Source organism: Ictalurus furcatus, chromosome 11 (assembly GCF_023375685.1).
Source record: "Ictalurus furcatus strain D&B chromosome 11, Billie_1.0, whole genome shotgun sequence".
Classification (NCBI taxonomy): Eukaryota; Metazoa; Chordata; class Actinopteri; order Siluriformes; family Ictaluridae; genus Ictalurus; species Ictalurus furcatus.
The window spans coordinates 9,700,684-9,717,517 of record NC_071265.1 but is presented as its reverse complement, the minus strand read 5'-3'; the positions used below and the strand labels follow the sequence as shown (position 1 = coordinate 9,717,517).

The 16,834-nt window shown below is 38.5% G+C and overlaps 2 protein-coding genes across 2 annotated transcripts; one reads left to right on the top strand and one right to left on the bottom strand.

The window, feature by feature from the left end:
- Window positions 1–1,591: 1,591 nt before the first annotated feature.
- Window positions 1,592–7,262, top strand: ttc22 (tetratricopeptide repeat domain 22). Its single transcript, XM_053636712.1, has 7 exons — window positions 1,592–2,448; window positions 2,557–2,612; window positions 2,746–2,861; window positions 3,138–3,256; window positions 4,239–4,400; window positions 6,049–6,201; window positions 6,654–7,262. Exons 1-7 carry the CDS (start codon window positions 1,888–1,890, stop codon window positions 7,176–7,178), a joined length of 1,692 nt encoding a protein of 563 aa, XP_053492687.1. The 5' UTR covers window positions 1,592–1,887; the 3' UTR covers window positions 7,179–7,262.
- Window positions 7,263–9,907: 2,645 nt separating this feature from the next.
- On the bottom strand, window positions 9,908–16,584 carry ttc4 (tetratricopeptide repeat domain 4). The gene is made up of 10 exons (XM_053636711.1): window positions 16,272–16,584; window positions 15,926–16,043; window positions 15,405–15,566; window positions 14,624–14,701; window positions 14,355–14,479; window positions 14,070–14,156; window positions 13,737–13,987; window positions 11,314–11,398; window positions 11,091–11,173; window positions 9,908–10,352 (listed from the first exon to the last, which is right to left on the bottom strand). The coding sequence occupies exons 1-10, from the start codon at window positions 16,380–16,382 to the stop codon at window positions 10,250–10,252; spliced, it is 1,203 nt and encodes a 400-aa protein (XP_053492686.1). The 5' UTR covers window positions 16,383–16,584; the 3' UTR covers window positions 9,908–10,249.
- Window positions 16,585–16,834: the final 250 nt, after the last annotated feature.

Below are 16,834 nucleotides of genomic sequence, written 5' to 3'. Positions count from 1 at the left end.
TGGCTTAGTTTTGGATTAGTTCAGGACCCATTGGTTAAATATTATATTATTTACAGTCTATATGGGTAGAATAATAAGCAGATGTGGAGTTTTAAACAGCATTTTTCTCGAAACTCAATTAATCCGTGCAGCTTCTAAATGAATCTCTTTCTAGGAATTATTAATAGTATACTCATAAACTCATATTCACTTGAGTAATGGGTCTGTCAGATATGGAAGTGGAGCACATGGTGAGCAGACTGAAGTGCTTGCAGACTAAAAGAATTTAGAAAGATAATATCATTAAAAGTTTGCAGGTAACACCATGGAAAAGTCATCATGAAGGAAAACTGAACAGCAGGGGAAAAAGGTTATCTCTCATTGCAGACATTAAAGACTTTTCATGCTTAAGTAAACAGATGGGGATCAGCTAGGATTCAGTTACTCCAGTTACTCCAACATGGAGACAGAGCTTTATGACCAGCTCGGGTTGTATTTGCATTGTTGCCGCATTATGGAGCTAATAATTCTTTATGAAAATGCTGCTGCATTTGAATTTTATGGACTGTGGAAACCGCCTAATAAATGATCTTGCTGAAGGCATTTTTCTACATGTTTTTTTAAATGGCCATGTCATTTCAGGGTGCTTGTTACTTATTCCAGCACCAGAATTCAGTTGACATCTAGTGGTCATTGAAGGAAATGCAAAATGATTGTGGTAGACTTTTTGCATTGAAATGACTGTAGTCGATATACAATACAGTGTGAATTGAGATATATTCTGAATTCCAGTATTGTCTTTTTGGCCATTAATACAATTTAAAAACACATGATACATATAATGTTTACAGGAAAAATATCATGTTTACAGGAAAAATGTTCACATTATAAAGATGCATGGCTTACCATTTTGCCAAAACTGACTGAACCATTTGAATGATTTAATGTTTGGGATATATACATATTTTTCCATTGGTTGAAGGTGCAATAGACAGTTTTAGGTTTTCTCCCCCCTTACAAGTACAAATAACCAGGAAAATATGCAGAGCATAATACAATTTAATGGTTTAAGCCATGACCTCAGCACAAGTGGAAGAAAAAACCTGTTTGGTAAACTGCCTTCCAGATCAGAAGTGTTTGGCTGGGCCTCGTGTCAACCATCTGACTGTTTAACAAGTGTTTTGGTCATGCTTGAGAGGCCTTCCACAGTAGGTCTACCTTGTTGCATAGCAACAAGCCACTTGTTGCAGAAGAAATGGCCACATTTGAAACATATTTGCTTTACTTTTCTCCATACCTAACAAACAATTGTATGAAAGCAGTAGAACACTCGAGGTTGTGTTTTCATGAACAGCATCGCAGCTGAGAAGATATACAGCTTGTGTCTGTGATGAAATCACAGATCTGGTGTTATTCACGATAACACAAGGCCTCGAGTGTTTTATTACTTCAGCATGTCCTCCGTCGCATTCCATGACATATCAAACAGCTCCAAAACAGAAGCTTACTGTAAGCAAGCTCGCTCTCTCTGAAGTGTTTTTTTTTTTTCATCTAAAAAGTTTATGGAGTCAGTAGACATAACAGAAAAGTTCTGTTTTGGAAAATGAGAACTTTCCTTGGGTCTGTTTAGAAACAATACAACATTATTGATGACAAAGCAGGTGTGTGATCTGACATGCATTATTGCTCACATACCTGCCCACTCAATTCCTCCATTCTAACGCCAAATGTATTGACTCGGGAGTGCAGGGAACCAATACTGAAAGAGAAAAGCACTTGTCAAACCACATCATTCTTCACTCTTCCCCTCCCTGGTAAACCTGTATTTCCTGTCCTGGTTACAACATAACAGCATTTCTAGTGTCGGGCACTATCAGTATTAGTGTGTTGGATGGTGAAGAGACAACCATGGAGGAGAGCACAGATGAGGACCTTGAGTCTCTGATTGAAGGCTTGGCCTTCATCCCTGGACACTTTCACATGCCGCTGAATCTAAACATCGAGCCAAGTGGGCCAGCCACCCTGCGCCTCCGTGACACGCAGATAAAACGTGAGAACCTACGGGCTGAGCTCGAGGCTGAGACGGGTAGGTTGCATTATGCTATACGAAACATGCTAGGCTTGCTAGCCTACCATCTTGATGAGCTAGATGAAGCTGAGGAGGTTTTCCATAGCATCTGCCAGGAGGATCCAGGAAACCTCAACGCTTGGGCCAACCTAGCCCATGTGTACGAGCAGCTCGGGAGGGACGGTGAGGAGAGCGAGTGTCTAGAACGTGTGAAAACTCTCATGGACCTGGAGGCCAATGAGAGCCCAACAGATGGCAGGCTCAGGGCAGCACGATGCCTGATAGAGCAGGCTTTTGCCCAGCCTCATGATGTGGAGCTGGATCGAGAACACCACCTGCAGGAAAGACTGACCACCGCACTCACCTTATATAATCGAGGTCTTCATTATGGAGGTGAACTGGTAAGACTTTGGCATTCCAGGAAAAGCCTTTATTTATTTATCTATAATATTTATTAAAATATAATTTGGACAGAAATTCACACGTTATCTCTCTGTTGATTTTTATAGGTACCTCAAGAAGAGAAGTGGAGCTGGTATTTCAAAATGGCAACAATTCACATAAAGTATGAAATTCTCCAATTTTAATGTGACTGTTTAACTATACCTCAGCCAAATATTGGCTGCTTTAATCATAGACGAGTAATACATTCCTCCAGACATACAATACATTCTTTTGAAATCCTCTTGCCTTTATAGATTGTATGGTATTGTCAATGATTCCAAGGATTTAGAGTATACTAGGCTTGCGCACTTCAACAAAGGTCTGACACTGCTAGTAGAGACTCTAAAATCAGACACGACACACATCAAAGGTAAACATTTGTCTTATTAGCATGATCACCAACAAAAGTTTTAGCTTTTCCTTTGGTCGTTTACTTTTAGCTTTTTACTTGGCTTTGCTGCAGCTTCTGCATGCCTTGATAGCTTATGTTTTTATTACTTTAAATGCCTTTTAAAAGTCAATGACTTTAATGTGGGATGTTAAATAAGAGCCATGTGTCACAGACAGGCCTGTCTAGTTTCTAATGTCATGACTGCCACGTCTCCATACCTAGTCTTTAAGCTGACTCAACTGCCTCTGTTCTTAGCACTTGCCTGGTGTTACATTGGCCTCATGCTTGAGAGGAAGGACGAGTTCTCCACTATCCCAATGTCAGTTCATGACTGTGGCCTGTCTGGATCTGAGCCGCTGTCGTGCTATGGATCGGTACTGTATGTTAATCCAGACATATCAGAAGCTATGCAGACTGTAGCTCTATAGATGTATAGATTGTATCCTAACTTTAATGGGTTGTACTGTAAGTTTACTCCACATTCCTACATTACAACCCTCTTGCTACTTATATGTTCTGAGTTTCTTAGCACAGACATTTATTTTAATTCCACAACATTATATAAAGCACTACTGTAATGTGTTTTGCATTAAAAGGAATTCTCCATTCTTTTTTTCTGCCTAATTCTATCTCTACTGCATAGGTAGTAAATGTGTGATTAAACTGACATAATTTCAACGTTCACTGTTAACTCAAAACTCACTTACTGAGAGTTGTTGGGGCAGTTTAAAGTATGCGACTGATACACATTCAGAATACACACACACTAAAACAAAGGTCTTAGGATGAGACATGAGTGAATGTCTTGTTAAAGTTGTACTTTTAAACAATGGAGCAATACAGTAAAAAGTAATTCCAGTTAAGGGTTTTTTTTTTTAATGCAAAAAACTTCAATTTACATAACTATAAATTCTTTAGAGCTTTTTTTTTTTTTTTTTACAAACAAATTTGACTCAACAATGAAAAAATTCAAATAAAAAAAAAATCTCCAAACATACCAGAGAAATCTTACATAAGCACTTACTGATGGAATACGAGTTTTTATTTTTTCCCCCAGAAAAGGGAAACATGTCAACATGTGATAATCACGTTCTACAGAAGCAGTAGATAGAGATTAAACATGTTTTTTAATGGGCTATTTCATTAATAGTTCTAACCCTTACTGCTGTCTATCTCTAACAATTCACCTAATCTAGTTTACCTCAGGCCTACATCAATACTGTCAGCCTTACACCTCCCACATACACAATTCAGTTGATATGCTAAAGGAAATGGCTGGTATGTTACTTAATTAGTTGTCATGCATTACTGAAATAATATGCAGTATGAAATGATCTTCTTTGGGTGTGTTTACAGGGAATCAAACTGGCCACAGATGATGCATTCACATTGAATCAGCTAGCCAATGTGTTTTTTTGGTCAGGCAAATATGAGATGTCAATGGGCATCTGTAACATGGCCCTGAATGTGCTGCCTGATGCAGAGCTAAACTGGAACGCATACTGCACTCGAGCTAAGGTATGTACAGCTCAGAAACACCACATAGCATATAGATATACAGTCAACTTCAAATGCATTGGAATGGCAAGACCAGTTTCTGATGAATATGCTAAAGATGAATGAGACAATAGATCTCTGCTTTTATTTCCTGATATGTACATCTAGATGGGGTTTAAAAAACAAACAAACAAACAAAAAAAACAACAACTTTGCGTGAACCCACCCATTTTTCAAGTGATTAAAAAAAATCTGAACATTTATTGAAGGGTGTTTCTTGTTGCCCAGGTGTTCCCTGTTAGATTGATTGTTTAAATAATTAATAGCTCTGATTGTCTACTCTTGATTTGAGCCCTTGGTTTCACCTGTGAAGACTGCATTTGTTGTTAAAAAGGATAAACCAAAATGAAGACCAGAGAGCTGTCTATGGGAGAAAAGCAAGCAATTTTTAAACTATTGCACAAGCACTGTCAATCTAACAATTTGAAATGTCCTAAAAATTTTTTGAAAGAAACCACTGGTGTACAAACAACCAAACATCAAACTGGTCAGCCAGGGAAAACAGCAGCAGTTGATTACAAGCATTGCATTACATTTATTCATTTAGCAGACGCTTTTATCCAAAGCAACTTACAAATGAGAAAATGCAAGCAAAGCACAGCATTGTGAGAGCTGTGAAGGAACAACCCCCCCTCCCAAGATGAAAATCAGTCAGTGTGATGTCAACGACTTCCACAGGAGGTATCACAATCCACCATTTGAAAAAGGCTTAGCAGAAATATAGAGGCCATACCACAAGATGCAAACCACTCATCAGCAGTAAGAATCAGAAAGCCAGATTGGAATTTGCAAAGAAATACAGAGATTAGCCACAAAACATCTGGAACCAGGATTAACCTCTACCAAAGTGATAGAAAGGCTAAAGTGTGGATAAAGAACGTATCTGCTCAAGATTCAAAACATACAAGATCATCAGTCAAGCACTGTGGAGGTTGTGCCATGGCTTGGAGTTGCATGGCTGCTTCTGGAACAGGCTCACTAATCTTTATTGATGTTGTAACTCATGATGGTAGCAGCAGAATGAATTCAGAAATTTACAGAAACATTCACCCTGCCAATTTACAGAGAAATGCATCCAATCTAATTGGGAGGGACTTCATCAAGCAGCAAGACAATGATCCAAAACACACAGCCAACTTAACAAAGGACTACATCAGGGGAAAATAGTGGAAGGGTTTAGACTGGCCAAGTCAATCACCAGACCTTCAACCAATTGAGCATGCATTTAACGTCTTTATACATAATCCATCATTGTGTTGTTGCATTAACAGTTTAATCATGAGAGAGCTATGTAAAGGTCTAAAGTTGATTATATATGTGGTATTTGTATCTGGAGGCCCTTGCTATGCAAGTGAAACAGTATATATTGTACATTAGCCATGTCAAAGTCAGCACTTTGATACATAATTTAAAGAAAAACCAGTTACATTCTTGTCCAATTGCTTACAGATTGCAGTGTAGATTTAAGAAAATATAAGAGGTAATATCAATGACCCTTTCATTATAAACTGACCCACTCTTCTACTCCTCAGTTTTCTTTATTTTCTAAGCATTCTGTCTAAGAAATCTTACCTGGTAAAACAACTTTTTCCCCCCATTCTCTCTCCAGCTTAAAATCACAAACTATGTTAAGGCCTTGGAGCAGGCAAAGCTGGGACTGAGTGGGATTCCTGACCGTCAGGACCTGAGAGAGGCCCGAGCTGACCTTGAGCGGGTGCTGAGTGTTCAGCCGTGTCTGAGGACTCACCTAGAGATGGGACAGGTGAGTCAAGACACCAAACATAGTTAAATGCTAGCTTACGTTGCTGCATTACTACAGAAAGAAATACCACGAACATGTTCAACATAAAAGTGCACGACATGTTAATACCAGTCATCACACCTGATCATGCATGAGTAATGACTCATAATTGCATTATTGGGTGTCGCCCAGTAGGGGATGGGTTTCCTTTTTGAGTCTGGTTCCTCTCAAGGTTTTTTCCTCATGTCATCTTGCCACGGTCGCCTCTGACTTGCTCTTTAGGGATTGAACTCTATATCCATATTTATATGCATTTATGCAAAGCTGCTTTTTTCCGGACTGACTGGATTTTCATGAATACCACATTTCTTTTGTAAAGACTCCTGCTAATGTTTGATGAATAAATCTGTTCATATCCAGCTTGATAAAGTATTATGAACCTTTAATATATTATCACATCTTTCTTCTGACAGGTCTACTACTACATGGGTGTGGATGCCGTGAAGGAGAGTATAATGGTGGATGAGATGTCAGTGAATCAGGCTTTGGTCAGCCTGGCACAGGCCTTGAAGTGCCCACTGGGTTCCACTCTGCCAGAACTACAGCTCCTGCGTGGCCGGTGCTTGCTGCTTAAAGGAGAAGAGGAGAATGCCATCGACTGCTTCAGACAATCACTGGAGCTGGAGCGACCTGGAAGCTCTGAGCAGCAGGCGCTGCACTTCCTGCTGGAGGCTCTGTTGACCAGTTTCGCCAAGAGCACAGGGAACATCAGTCACATTTTATCCCAGTTGGAGGAATGTGTAAAGCAGGCTGAGGAGATACATGGCACTGACATTGTCCGGGTAGAGCTCAGGCTGTTGTGCAGGACATACACTGATGAAGTGGCAGAGCTGTCAAGGGAGCTTGTGAAGAAGGGGAAGTTGGGAATGGTGAGGAGACTGCTGCAGAGCATACAGCCTCAAGATAAACTACCTCTGGGCAGATCTCTGTCTGTGTAAGAGTAACAGACAGAGGATGAGGAGGACCTGTGAGCATTAGACTGCCTGGGATTGAATTATCCCTCCTGTAGTTAAAAAGGGGGGGGGGGGTGCTAGATTGAGAAAAAAGTCATGAAAAAAATTCATGGGGTCACAAGCTACAGGCCAGTTGTAATAATAAATATAAAGAAACAAATAAAAGGCCTGACTGCTAGCATTAATCTGACCTTTAATTCAGGTAAATGTAGCTTAATAATACAACCCCAATTCCAAAAAAGTTGGGACGCTGTGTAAAATATAAATAAAAACAGAATTTGATGATTTGCAAATCTCATAAACCCCTATGTTATTCACAATAGAACATAGAAAACACATCAAATGTGTAAACTGAGGAAATGTACCCTTTTAAGAAAAAAAATTGGTGAGCCAGCCAGGAGGGTTATAAGGTAAACAGGGTTATTTTGGACTTCATGGCTGCAACACATCTCAAAAAAGTTGGGCCGGGGGCAACAAAAGACTGGGAAAGTAAGTGTTACTAAAAAGAAACAATTGGAGGTTAACTAGCAACAGGAAAGTATAAAAAGAGTATCTTAGAGAGACAGAGTCTTTCAGAAGTAAAGATAGGCAGAGGTTCAACAATCTGTGAAAAACTGCATCACTTGAAACAAATAATTACAGGGCACTTTAAATAACTAATTACAGATTTGACTCATAAGTTAAATTCGTCCAGTACAGTCTAGACAGTTGGTAAGTAGGTTTATATTAATATGCTGATTTACATATGTTACTGTTTCTATAGTCACAACTTGTTCACAGTAAGTAATTTGTATGTAAATGTAGACAATTTACATGTCTATTAATAACCAGATTATTTTTACTGAACAATAAAAAAAACTAAAGAAAAACAAAACAAAACAGAAGTGATGACATGTTCTGTAAGGAGACATTTATTTAACATCTGTGAAAGAAATCTCTGGTGTCAGTGCTCTGTACCACCAGAGGAGATTCTTCAGGATTGACGGCTGTCTGGTTTCCTAGTAATATGATTTTAAGAATAATAATAATAATTTTTTTTCTCTTATTAACTTCAAGTGAGATAAAAGGAGAGGCTGGTGATGGAATGACTGTTTATAGCTGCTATAATGTAAGTAATAAGAACTAACTTATCTTGTAGACAGTCCACAACATTAAACATAACTGTATACAAATATAAAGTGATTAAAAGCATGACATCATACATTAATAGGTTGTGATATTAGAAGAACAAAACACTTTGTTCAGGCAGTTATGAGTTACAAGAAAATAATCCACAAGGAGCTGATGTGATGTGGTCAGACCAGAAGCAGAGTTCCTCTTAACACACCTAAGTTGATTATTTCATGTTTAATTCTTTATGAAATAGCAGGCCAACTTCAGTTTGAAAGCAAATTGTGGGTTACTACTTTATAGCAATGTCTTTCATTATCTTTAATTGTGTCACTGAATTTCTGCTATGATATGCTGCCTGCATATCTACATGAAAGGCTCTGAGAATGTCAGTCTGTGTACCTTCCTGGAGTGTGTGTCTCTGGTCTTTCACGCACCTCATCAGTGATACACATCAGCTTCTCTCTCACATGATGAATTCTCACGTATTTCTGAACAAATGCTTCCTTTTCCTGGACTGAACTAGCTACTACTATAGTCATTTCCAGAACAAACTTTTAAAAATTGCTTCCAGACAGCCATTGTGTTCAGAACAAATTATGTGATAAACAGACATATACAGTGCCTCCAGAATTTATTCACCCCCAAGCGATTATTTGTGACCCCCCCCCCCCGCTTGTACTGCAACATCAATGCCAAGTATATTACAATGTGAAATTATTTATTTTATTTCAGTTCTCAAGAGAGTCATAATCCCATTCTAATATACTTAAATTTGATGTTGGTGAATACTTTCTGGAGGCACTGTTCATCAAATAATTATATACTGAATATTATATGACAGTTAGTACCAACCATGAAATCCAATCAGTTGTAACGTGTTCTAACGGCACAGATTGTTCACTGGATATGTATCATTCAGCTCACCATGGTCACATTACTCTGAGCTGTTTTAAATCATTATTCATTCAAATTAGAAGAGATTCAAACATATGACTTAGATCCTTTATCTTATATGGTCAGAGTTGGAAGAAGTGTGACATGACTTTTATTATTAAAACAGTAACTTAAGCAGTAACAGTGACCATTGAGTAGTTGCGTTTTCTTTTTTTACTTCAAGCGACAGTTACAACTTTTCCACAGAGGTTGGAATAATAAATACATGTTTACTAAACATGATACCTATATTATCTTTAATGATGAAGAGCTAGTTAGTGAATCTTATTGAAACACTGCTAGTTTACAGACTTGACAAAATCTATTTATTTCCCTAATTAAATATTCTGTTGCCTAGCAACAGGCACCACTGGTGGAACTACTTTGTGGCTGAAGGGAAAAAAAAAAAATAAATAAAAATCAACATTTGAAAAATATTTGTAGTTTTTTTGCATCATTCCCCCCCATTACTATGTAAAGTCTTCAAATGCAGCAACAATTCATGATAACACAGTCCCTCTCATGCTCTATTGTTTAAATTGAGTATAATTTGTGTATATAATGCACACAATCTTTATATTACTCTTTTTAAGAACATATTGCTTGAGTGAATCCTTATAATATTAGTTTAAGAATTGAGCAGAGAAAAATGTGGAGCAAAAGCTTACTGTTTTTGGAAAGGAGTTTATTTATATAACCCGTTTCTAGGATGTAGTTCTTTACTTGATCCAAGGAGGCAGTGTTTTCATTACATGGGGCTCCATTAAAAGCTTTGTCTTAAGAAGTCATGTTTTTGTTTTTTCACCTTTAAGCTTCTGTGAGGTACTCTTGTACGTGCATTAAAACAGTACTTTGGGTGAATTAGGGAATACTGATTATTAACATGAATTTGACCTTTGGCAAAGGTCATCACACCAATCAGCAGTCACTTATTCAGGACATGAAGAAAAACCACAGTACAACAGGTGCTTCATCAATGGCCAATACACTCAGTGTCCTTTAACCATCTTTCATTTCTGTCTATGGACTTTCTTTCCTGATAAAAACTGTTTACAAAATGGCGACCCTTTTACCAATATGATGAAGCTTGGAGTTCCTTCCTTTATAAAGCACCTAAACAAAGAATAAAAGGAATCCGTCAGAATAGCACATGCTATATTACTTTTTAACAAATTATTCAACTTGTTTAAAAGAAAGAAGGATGTTATGTCGGGAAAGGAATGCGGATGTGTGGTGTGTCTGTGATCGTGTGGGGACGATTGAGTAACGAATGTTTTCTTGGTGCTTGAGTGAACTCGCTGATTGTTTACACTGTGTACGAGTGAAAGAAGCGAGTAATTGAAGCAGTGTTTAGGTAGGCTATTGTGTTGTCCCATTCCACTGTCTTGCCTTATATGTGGCCGAGTGTACACCTCATTTGTATATATTGCAACCTATTGTAAATATTTCTTTTCTTGGTATCATGAAAGCTGGAGGGGTTGGGTGCCGTTTATTTTGAGTCGGTCTTTTGTTCTCTGTTTTGAATCAGCAAGGGAGTTAGCTTAGACTCTGTATTTTATTTCCAAGTACTTTTTCTGATGTTAGGTTATTTGAAATGATACGGGTCAAGATAACTCCCGTTTTGTTTTATTATTTTGCCCTTGCCCAGCCGTGAAGAGATTGGCTTTTGACTGATTGGTTTGTTTTGGGATTATTTCTTTCTTGCCAGCATTAAATTGGCAAAGAGAACAAAGATTTGAACGAAACGTGTGTCAACTTCATTATTATGATTATTAGTTATGTTACTACTCTTTATGTTCCATCTCGACCCTACACCGGGGTCGTAACAGATCTTTAAATAGGAAAAATTACCATGGACGCTGTAGGATGTCTAGAAGAGATGTCTCCAGATCCACTTCATACAAGTGCCCCTTCTTGTGATCTTCAAGAAACAGCTATAATAACGAGTTACATATGAAGACGAGGATGTGTCATAAGTTACACAAAAATTAAAAGCGGAAAAAGAAAAATCTAATTCACGCTATACTGAATTAAACATATTAAAATATGGGTAGAACTGGAGTTCTAGACTGACCTGAAGATTTTGTGGCTTATATTTTCTGTCTGTGTCCCATGGAGGAAGTTCCTCTCCAAACATGACTGTTAAGTGATCTATAAAACTGAACAACAAGCAAAACACACACTGTGAAGTGACCAGATAACTCTATAATTCACACACATACAGTAGGGTCAAATAAAAGTAGGTCTTACACCAATAACTGCATTTATTTTATTATAGGAATAAAACATGACAGGGCATGAGGTTATAGGAAAATAATGAATGACAGGGTGGTGTGATGTCGCATGACTTGAAGTGGAGTAACCCTGAAGTGGATTCATTTTCTATAACTGCACATACTGAAGTGTATTATCCCTTGTATATGACAGAAATTTTTGCCCGTGATTACAAGTTTTAATTTATTAATGAACGACGCATCCTGCTTTTTAACTGTTTTAGTAACATTTAATGTTGTGGAATGTCTGTGAGACAAGTTAATTTGTGTTATCACATATTATAGCAGCTTTCTTTGACTCTTTCAAAGTTAATCATACCAAAAAAAGAAAAGAAGAAAAAAAAAAAAAAGAAGTCAATTCATGCCATGACTCTTTCCCTAAATGTTCCCTAACAGAACATTTCCTGTATTGACAGCTATGCATTTTTCTTTGTAACATAGCATTAATAACACTTATTAATCCATTTATTAGTAGCTTTAGATCGTTCAAGATATAAAGCCCTGTGAATGAGTTGTTACTATGGAAACAGTAGCATATTAGAATAAGTGTAATAATATAAACTTGTGATATCAATTACAGAAAGTCCTATTGGACCTACTGTAATAGAGAACTAAACACTTTCTGACCAATCAGATCAGAGAATTCAACAGTGCTTTAGTAGAAAAAAAATCTAATGGAAATTTAAAGCTATTATTTTTGCTATTTAAGAATACATTACTTGATTTACAACCCCAAATCTGAAAGTTGGGACAGTATGGAAATGCTAATAAAAACAAAGAGGAATGATTTGTAAATGTACTTTGACTTGTATTTAAACAAAAAACGTATAAAGACAAGGTATTTGATGTTTTACCTAATAAACTGCATAGTTTTTGGAAGATAAACATTTATTTTTAAATTGATGCATGCAGCATGTTCCAAAAGAGTTGGGACGAGGCAATTTAGGACTAATAGCAAATAATAAGTTGAGATAAGAAGGTGATGTGAAACAGGTGAGGTAGTCGTCTAATCGTAGTATATAAGGAGCCTGCAAAAAAAAGGCCTAGTCCTTCAAGAGCAAGGATGGGTCGATGGGATCTGCCAACAGATGCGTCACCGAATAATCCAACACTTTGAGAACAACATTCCCCAAAGACAAATCGGTAGGATTTTGTGCATTTCACCTTCTACAGTACACGATATAATTAAAAGATTCAAGGAATCCGGTTAAATCTCAGTGCGTAAAGGGCAAGGCTGAAAATCACTTCTGAATACGTGTGATCTCCGATCCCTCAGACGTCACTGTCTTAAAAACCATCATGAGTCTGTAACGGATATCTTGACATGGGCTCGGGAATACTTTGGTAAACCTTTGTTAGTCAACACCATTCGCTGCTGCATCCACAGATGCAATTTAAGGCTTTACTATGCAAAGCAGAAGCCATACATCAACACTGTCCAGAAGCGCTGCCGACTTCTCTGGGCTCAATCTCATCTGAGATGGACAGTAGCACAGTGGAATCGTGTTTGGTGGTCTGACGAGTCAACATTTCAAATAGTTTTTGGACAAAACAGCCGTCGTGTTCTCCGGGCCAAAGAGGAAAAGGACCCTCCAAGCTGTTATCATCATCAGGTCCAAAAGCCAGCGTCTGTCATGGTATAACAAGCGCATGGTTGCGTAAACATAGTGTGCAGGTGCTAGCATGACCTGCCTGCAGTCCTTACCTGTCTCCGATTGAAAATGTTTGGCACATTATGAAGTGCAAAATAAGGCAACGAAGGCCCCGTATATTTGCGCAGCTGAAGAAATGCATAATGGATGAATGGGGGAAAATTCCACTTGCTAAACTTAACCAACGGGTGTCTTCTGCGTCCAAACACTTAATAAGTGTTATTAAAAGAAAAGGTGATGTTACACAGTGGTAAACAGTCGACTGTCCCAAAGTTTTTGGAGTGTGTTGCAGTCATCAGATTTTAAATGAGTGTATATTTTCAAAAATAAATTAAGTTCACAAAGTAAAACGTCAAATAATGTGTTAATAATGTGTTTTCAATATAGTACAGGAGGAACAGAATTTTCAAAACGCTTTTTGTTTGTTTCTTTTTTTGCATTTTTCATACTGTCCCAACTTTTTCGGAATTGGGATTGTATAGTAAAAAGTTGTAATCATATTAGTGAAGCAATATAAAGGTTCATGATACCATACATGAATGATTGCTAAACCATGACTGACGAATGCAGACCTGGAGTTTTCACAGAAGGCTGAGACGAAGTCGGTCTGTCTGTGCTCAGGGTAAAGGAACAGAACAGGCCAGTGGAGGACGCCCTGCTCATCCAGGTACACCTGTGCTCCTGTGACTTCCTGAGAGCTCAGTCCATCCAAACTCAACTCTGCCATGGCTGCTGTGGATCCTTCATCACCATCATCATCATCCTCACTGTCAGAGCCCTTATGCTGAGCCTTCTTAGCTTTTAGAAGCCTAATGCCACGCTCCTGGTCCAAACAGCATCTTGATCAGTTTCGACTTTTGGAAGGTGATTTGTGCTGGATGTAGGCATATAATACAAGGCTTTACCTTAATAGCAGCCAACAGTGCTCCTCTCTCGTTCTGCTCCTTTTTCTCTTTAGCTTTAGCCTTTCTGGCATCTCGTTCTGCAGCCCTCTAGAACACAAGACAACCGGTACAAATGCTATGGAAAATGGAGGTATAACACACAGATCACACAAACCCTATCTGCGATGCATGGGAATTAAAGTAAGACAAAAAATAAGCATACTGTACAGTTTAATATAACTTACAGCATGGTTATTTTTATTTATATTAATTATTTACGTAGTTGCTAGTCTCGGCTCTGCCTACCTTCTGTTTGTCTGCAGTAGCTCTGAGCTCCAGCAGTTTCTTATCGGTAGGCTGAACCTTGAGGCCTTCATCACACCACTGCAATGCATCTGTATAATTATGCAGCTCCATACAGCACTGGGCTCCTATAAATGCACACACACACAATGCTTAGAGACTACTGTTATTTGATAAGTAACTTGATTAAGTAGCAATTTATATATATCAAAATAAATTGCCATTATATTGAAATAATGTGTACATTATTACATATTTTTCTTGCTACTCACCTCTGATGATGGCTTTAATGTGGCCTGGTTTCAGTTTCCGTGCAGCAGTTGCATCATTCAAAGCTGATCGCATATTTCCTGTAGAAGGTGAACAAAATGAAAATCCAATTGTGGTATAAATACATTGCATAAATGTGTGCTATTACTGCTGTATATTAGTTAAATCAGCTAAATATTGTTTTCTTTTCTGCTCTTTGCAGTGTTTAACTTTGTGTTTAAAATCAAGGCAGACAAATCAAATCTATAAACAGACAAGTGACAAATTAAAGGAAAAAACAACGAATGCAGAGGGGGCATTTGTTTGCATCCGCTTGCCTCCTAAGAGGGAAGCATCACTGCAAAACAATTCAAAGTTCTTTTGAACTTATGATGAACCATTTCTTTCCCAATGGGAGTGGTCTCATCCAGGATGACCCCAGCCCCATCCACAGGGCACAAGGGCTCAATGAATGGTTTGATGAGGATATAAATGATTAAAATCATATGCTATGGCCTTCACAGGCACCAAATCTCAACCCAGTTGATTACCAATTGAACACTCTCAATCATCATCACCAAAACACCGACTGAGTGAATGTCTTTTGAAAGAACATTCAGTTCCAGAGACCTGTAGGATCCGTGTCAAAGCACACTGAAGCCACGCATTCTGGTCGCCTGTAGTGCATCAACAGTTTACTAAGTCATTTTATGTTGATTTTTCCTTTAGTTTGTCCTCATCCGTAGTTTACTCCAGTGCCACACATGACCAAAAATACACTTGCTTTAAGAGAAATATCCTCACCTAGATGGAAGTGGGCTGCAGCACGATTGGTATAAAGGACAGCGTTTAAGTCCGAGTCGGCCGAGTTTTTTTTCAGGCCTGCTGTGTAGGACACTACAGCTTTCTGATAGTTCTTTTCCTTAAAATACTCATTGCCCTCGTCCTTTAGACTCTTTGCTTGCTCTGTAGGGGAGGAAGTAAAGTTAGGTTTAGTAAACTGAAGTACTGTATATTTGAAACACTTTAAGTAATCCCTGTGCTTAAACAATTGCAACAGCCTGAGAAGCTGTATACCGGCGATATCTTCCCAAGTACTCCAAAAATCCAGTGGGTAGAGTCTGACCTGATCCAGCACCTCCTACATGGGCAGAGTCAGACCCAAAGTTAAGTGGGTGGAGTCTGACATGATCCAGGGGGTGGAAGCATGCAGCTGCCTAAAGGTGTTAAGTGTGTTGTTCCTTGGTTTAGGGATATAGGAGGTGTTGGATCAGGTCCAGCTCCACCCCTGGACTTATGGTTCTGCAGTGAGGACTACCTCGTACCATCAAGTGGTCGGTCATCATCATGTATAATGGATTGGATACAGGCAAGATCAGGATGTTTAACGGGGTCTATGTCCTCTGGGGCAGACTTCATGAACATGGGCACTTTATCAAACTCCTAGAATGCAAGATTATCACAGTTTAATACATTTGTGACTCTCATATATTAAATCAGTTAATATTAACAACCTTTTATGGGTCATCAATAGCTAAACCTTTTTATCATTACCCTTTTATTATGCAAGAAATGAACCTTTAATAGGAGAGGTGTTAAATGGCGCACTTATATACGAGTTATATTCTCTACTAATCAGCAAACACCTGTTACAGACTTGTCCACTCTTACCTCCTCCCAGTTGCTTTCACTGAACGCATTTTGGTATTTGCAGGTCTTAAATTTCTCCATGAACTCGTCCATGCCATCATCGCTTTCTTCTTCGTGGGCCTGTGAAGCCATTGCTTTTGTCACCTATAATGTATTTTTTATGAGACCTTCATACCATTTACCGCATTGCAAACTGGACTATAATTCACTTTCAGAAGAAACGACAAGCAGTACACTCCAACGTTATACATTTAGTAAACACATGTGCGTTCCGTTACTTCCGGGAGTGACGTCACGCCGCTACGTCACTCTAAACCGGCGCTCTCAGTGAGTTACCGAACCTGCTAGAGATATTTAGCGTCACCGTGTGGTCCGGAGTACATTTAAAGCCAACCTTCCTCCAAGTGAATAAAACTCCGACCATTTTTCTCAACCAAGACAGCATGGTGGAAAAAGGGAAAGAACATGCATTGCCAAAAACAAACCATGTTTCCTGCTAATGAGCTGCTATTGTAGAGCAAGATGGTCTAGAGCAGGGTTTCTCCAAGGTTTTAAATCCACTGACCCCCTTTGTAGCCTACAGA

Coding starts and splice junctions, on each gene's coding strand:
- ttc22 (XM_053636712.1), top strand. CDS start 1,888: ATGGAGGAGAGCACAGATGAGGACCTTGAGTCTCTGATTGAAGGCTTG. Junction 2,862..3,137: donor AGACACGACACACATCAAAG/GTAAACATTTGT, acceptor CTCTGTTCTTAG/CACTTGCCTGGTGTTACATT. Junction 3,257..4,238: donor CGCTGTCGTGCTATGGATCG/GTACTGTATGTT, acceptor GTGTGTTTACAG/GGAATCAAACTGGCCACAGA.
- ttc4 (XM_053636711.1), bottom strand. CDS start 16,382: ATGGCTTCACAGGCCCACGAAGAAGAAAGCGATGATGGCATGGACGAG. Junction 14,480..14,623: donor CATTAAAGCCATCATCAGAG/GTGAGTAGCAAG, acceptor GTGCATTTATAG/GAGCCCAGTGCTGTATGGAG. Junction 10,353..11,090: donor GACATCCTACAGCGTCCATG/GTAATTTTTCCT, acceptor TTCTTTGTTTAG/GTGCTTTATAAAGGAAGGAA.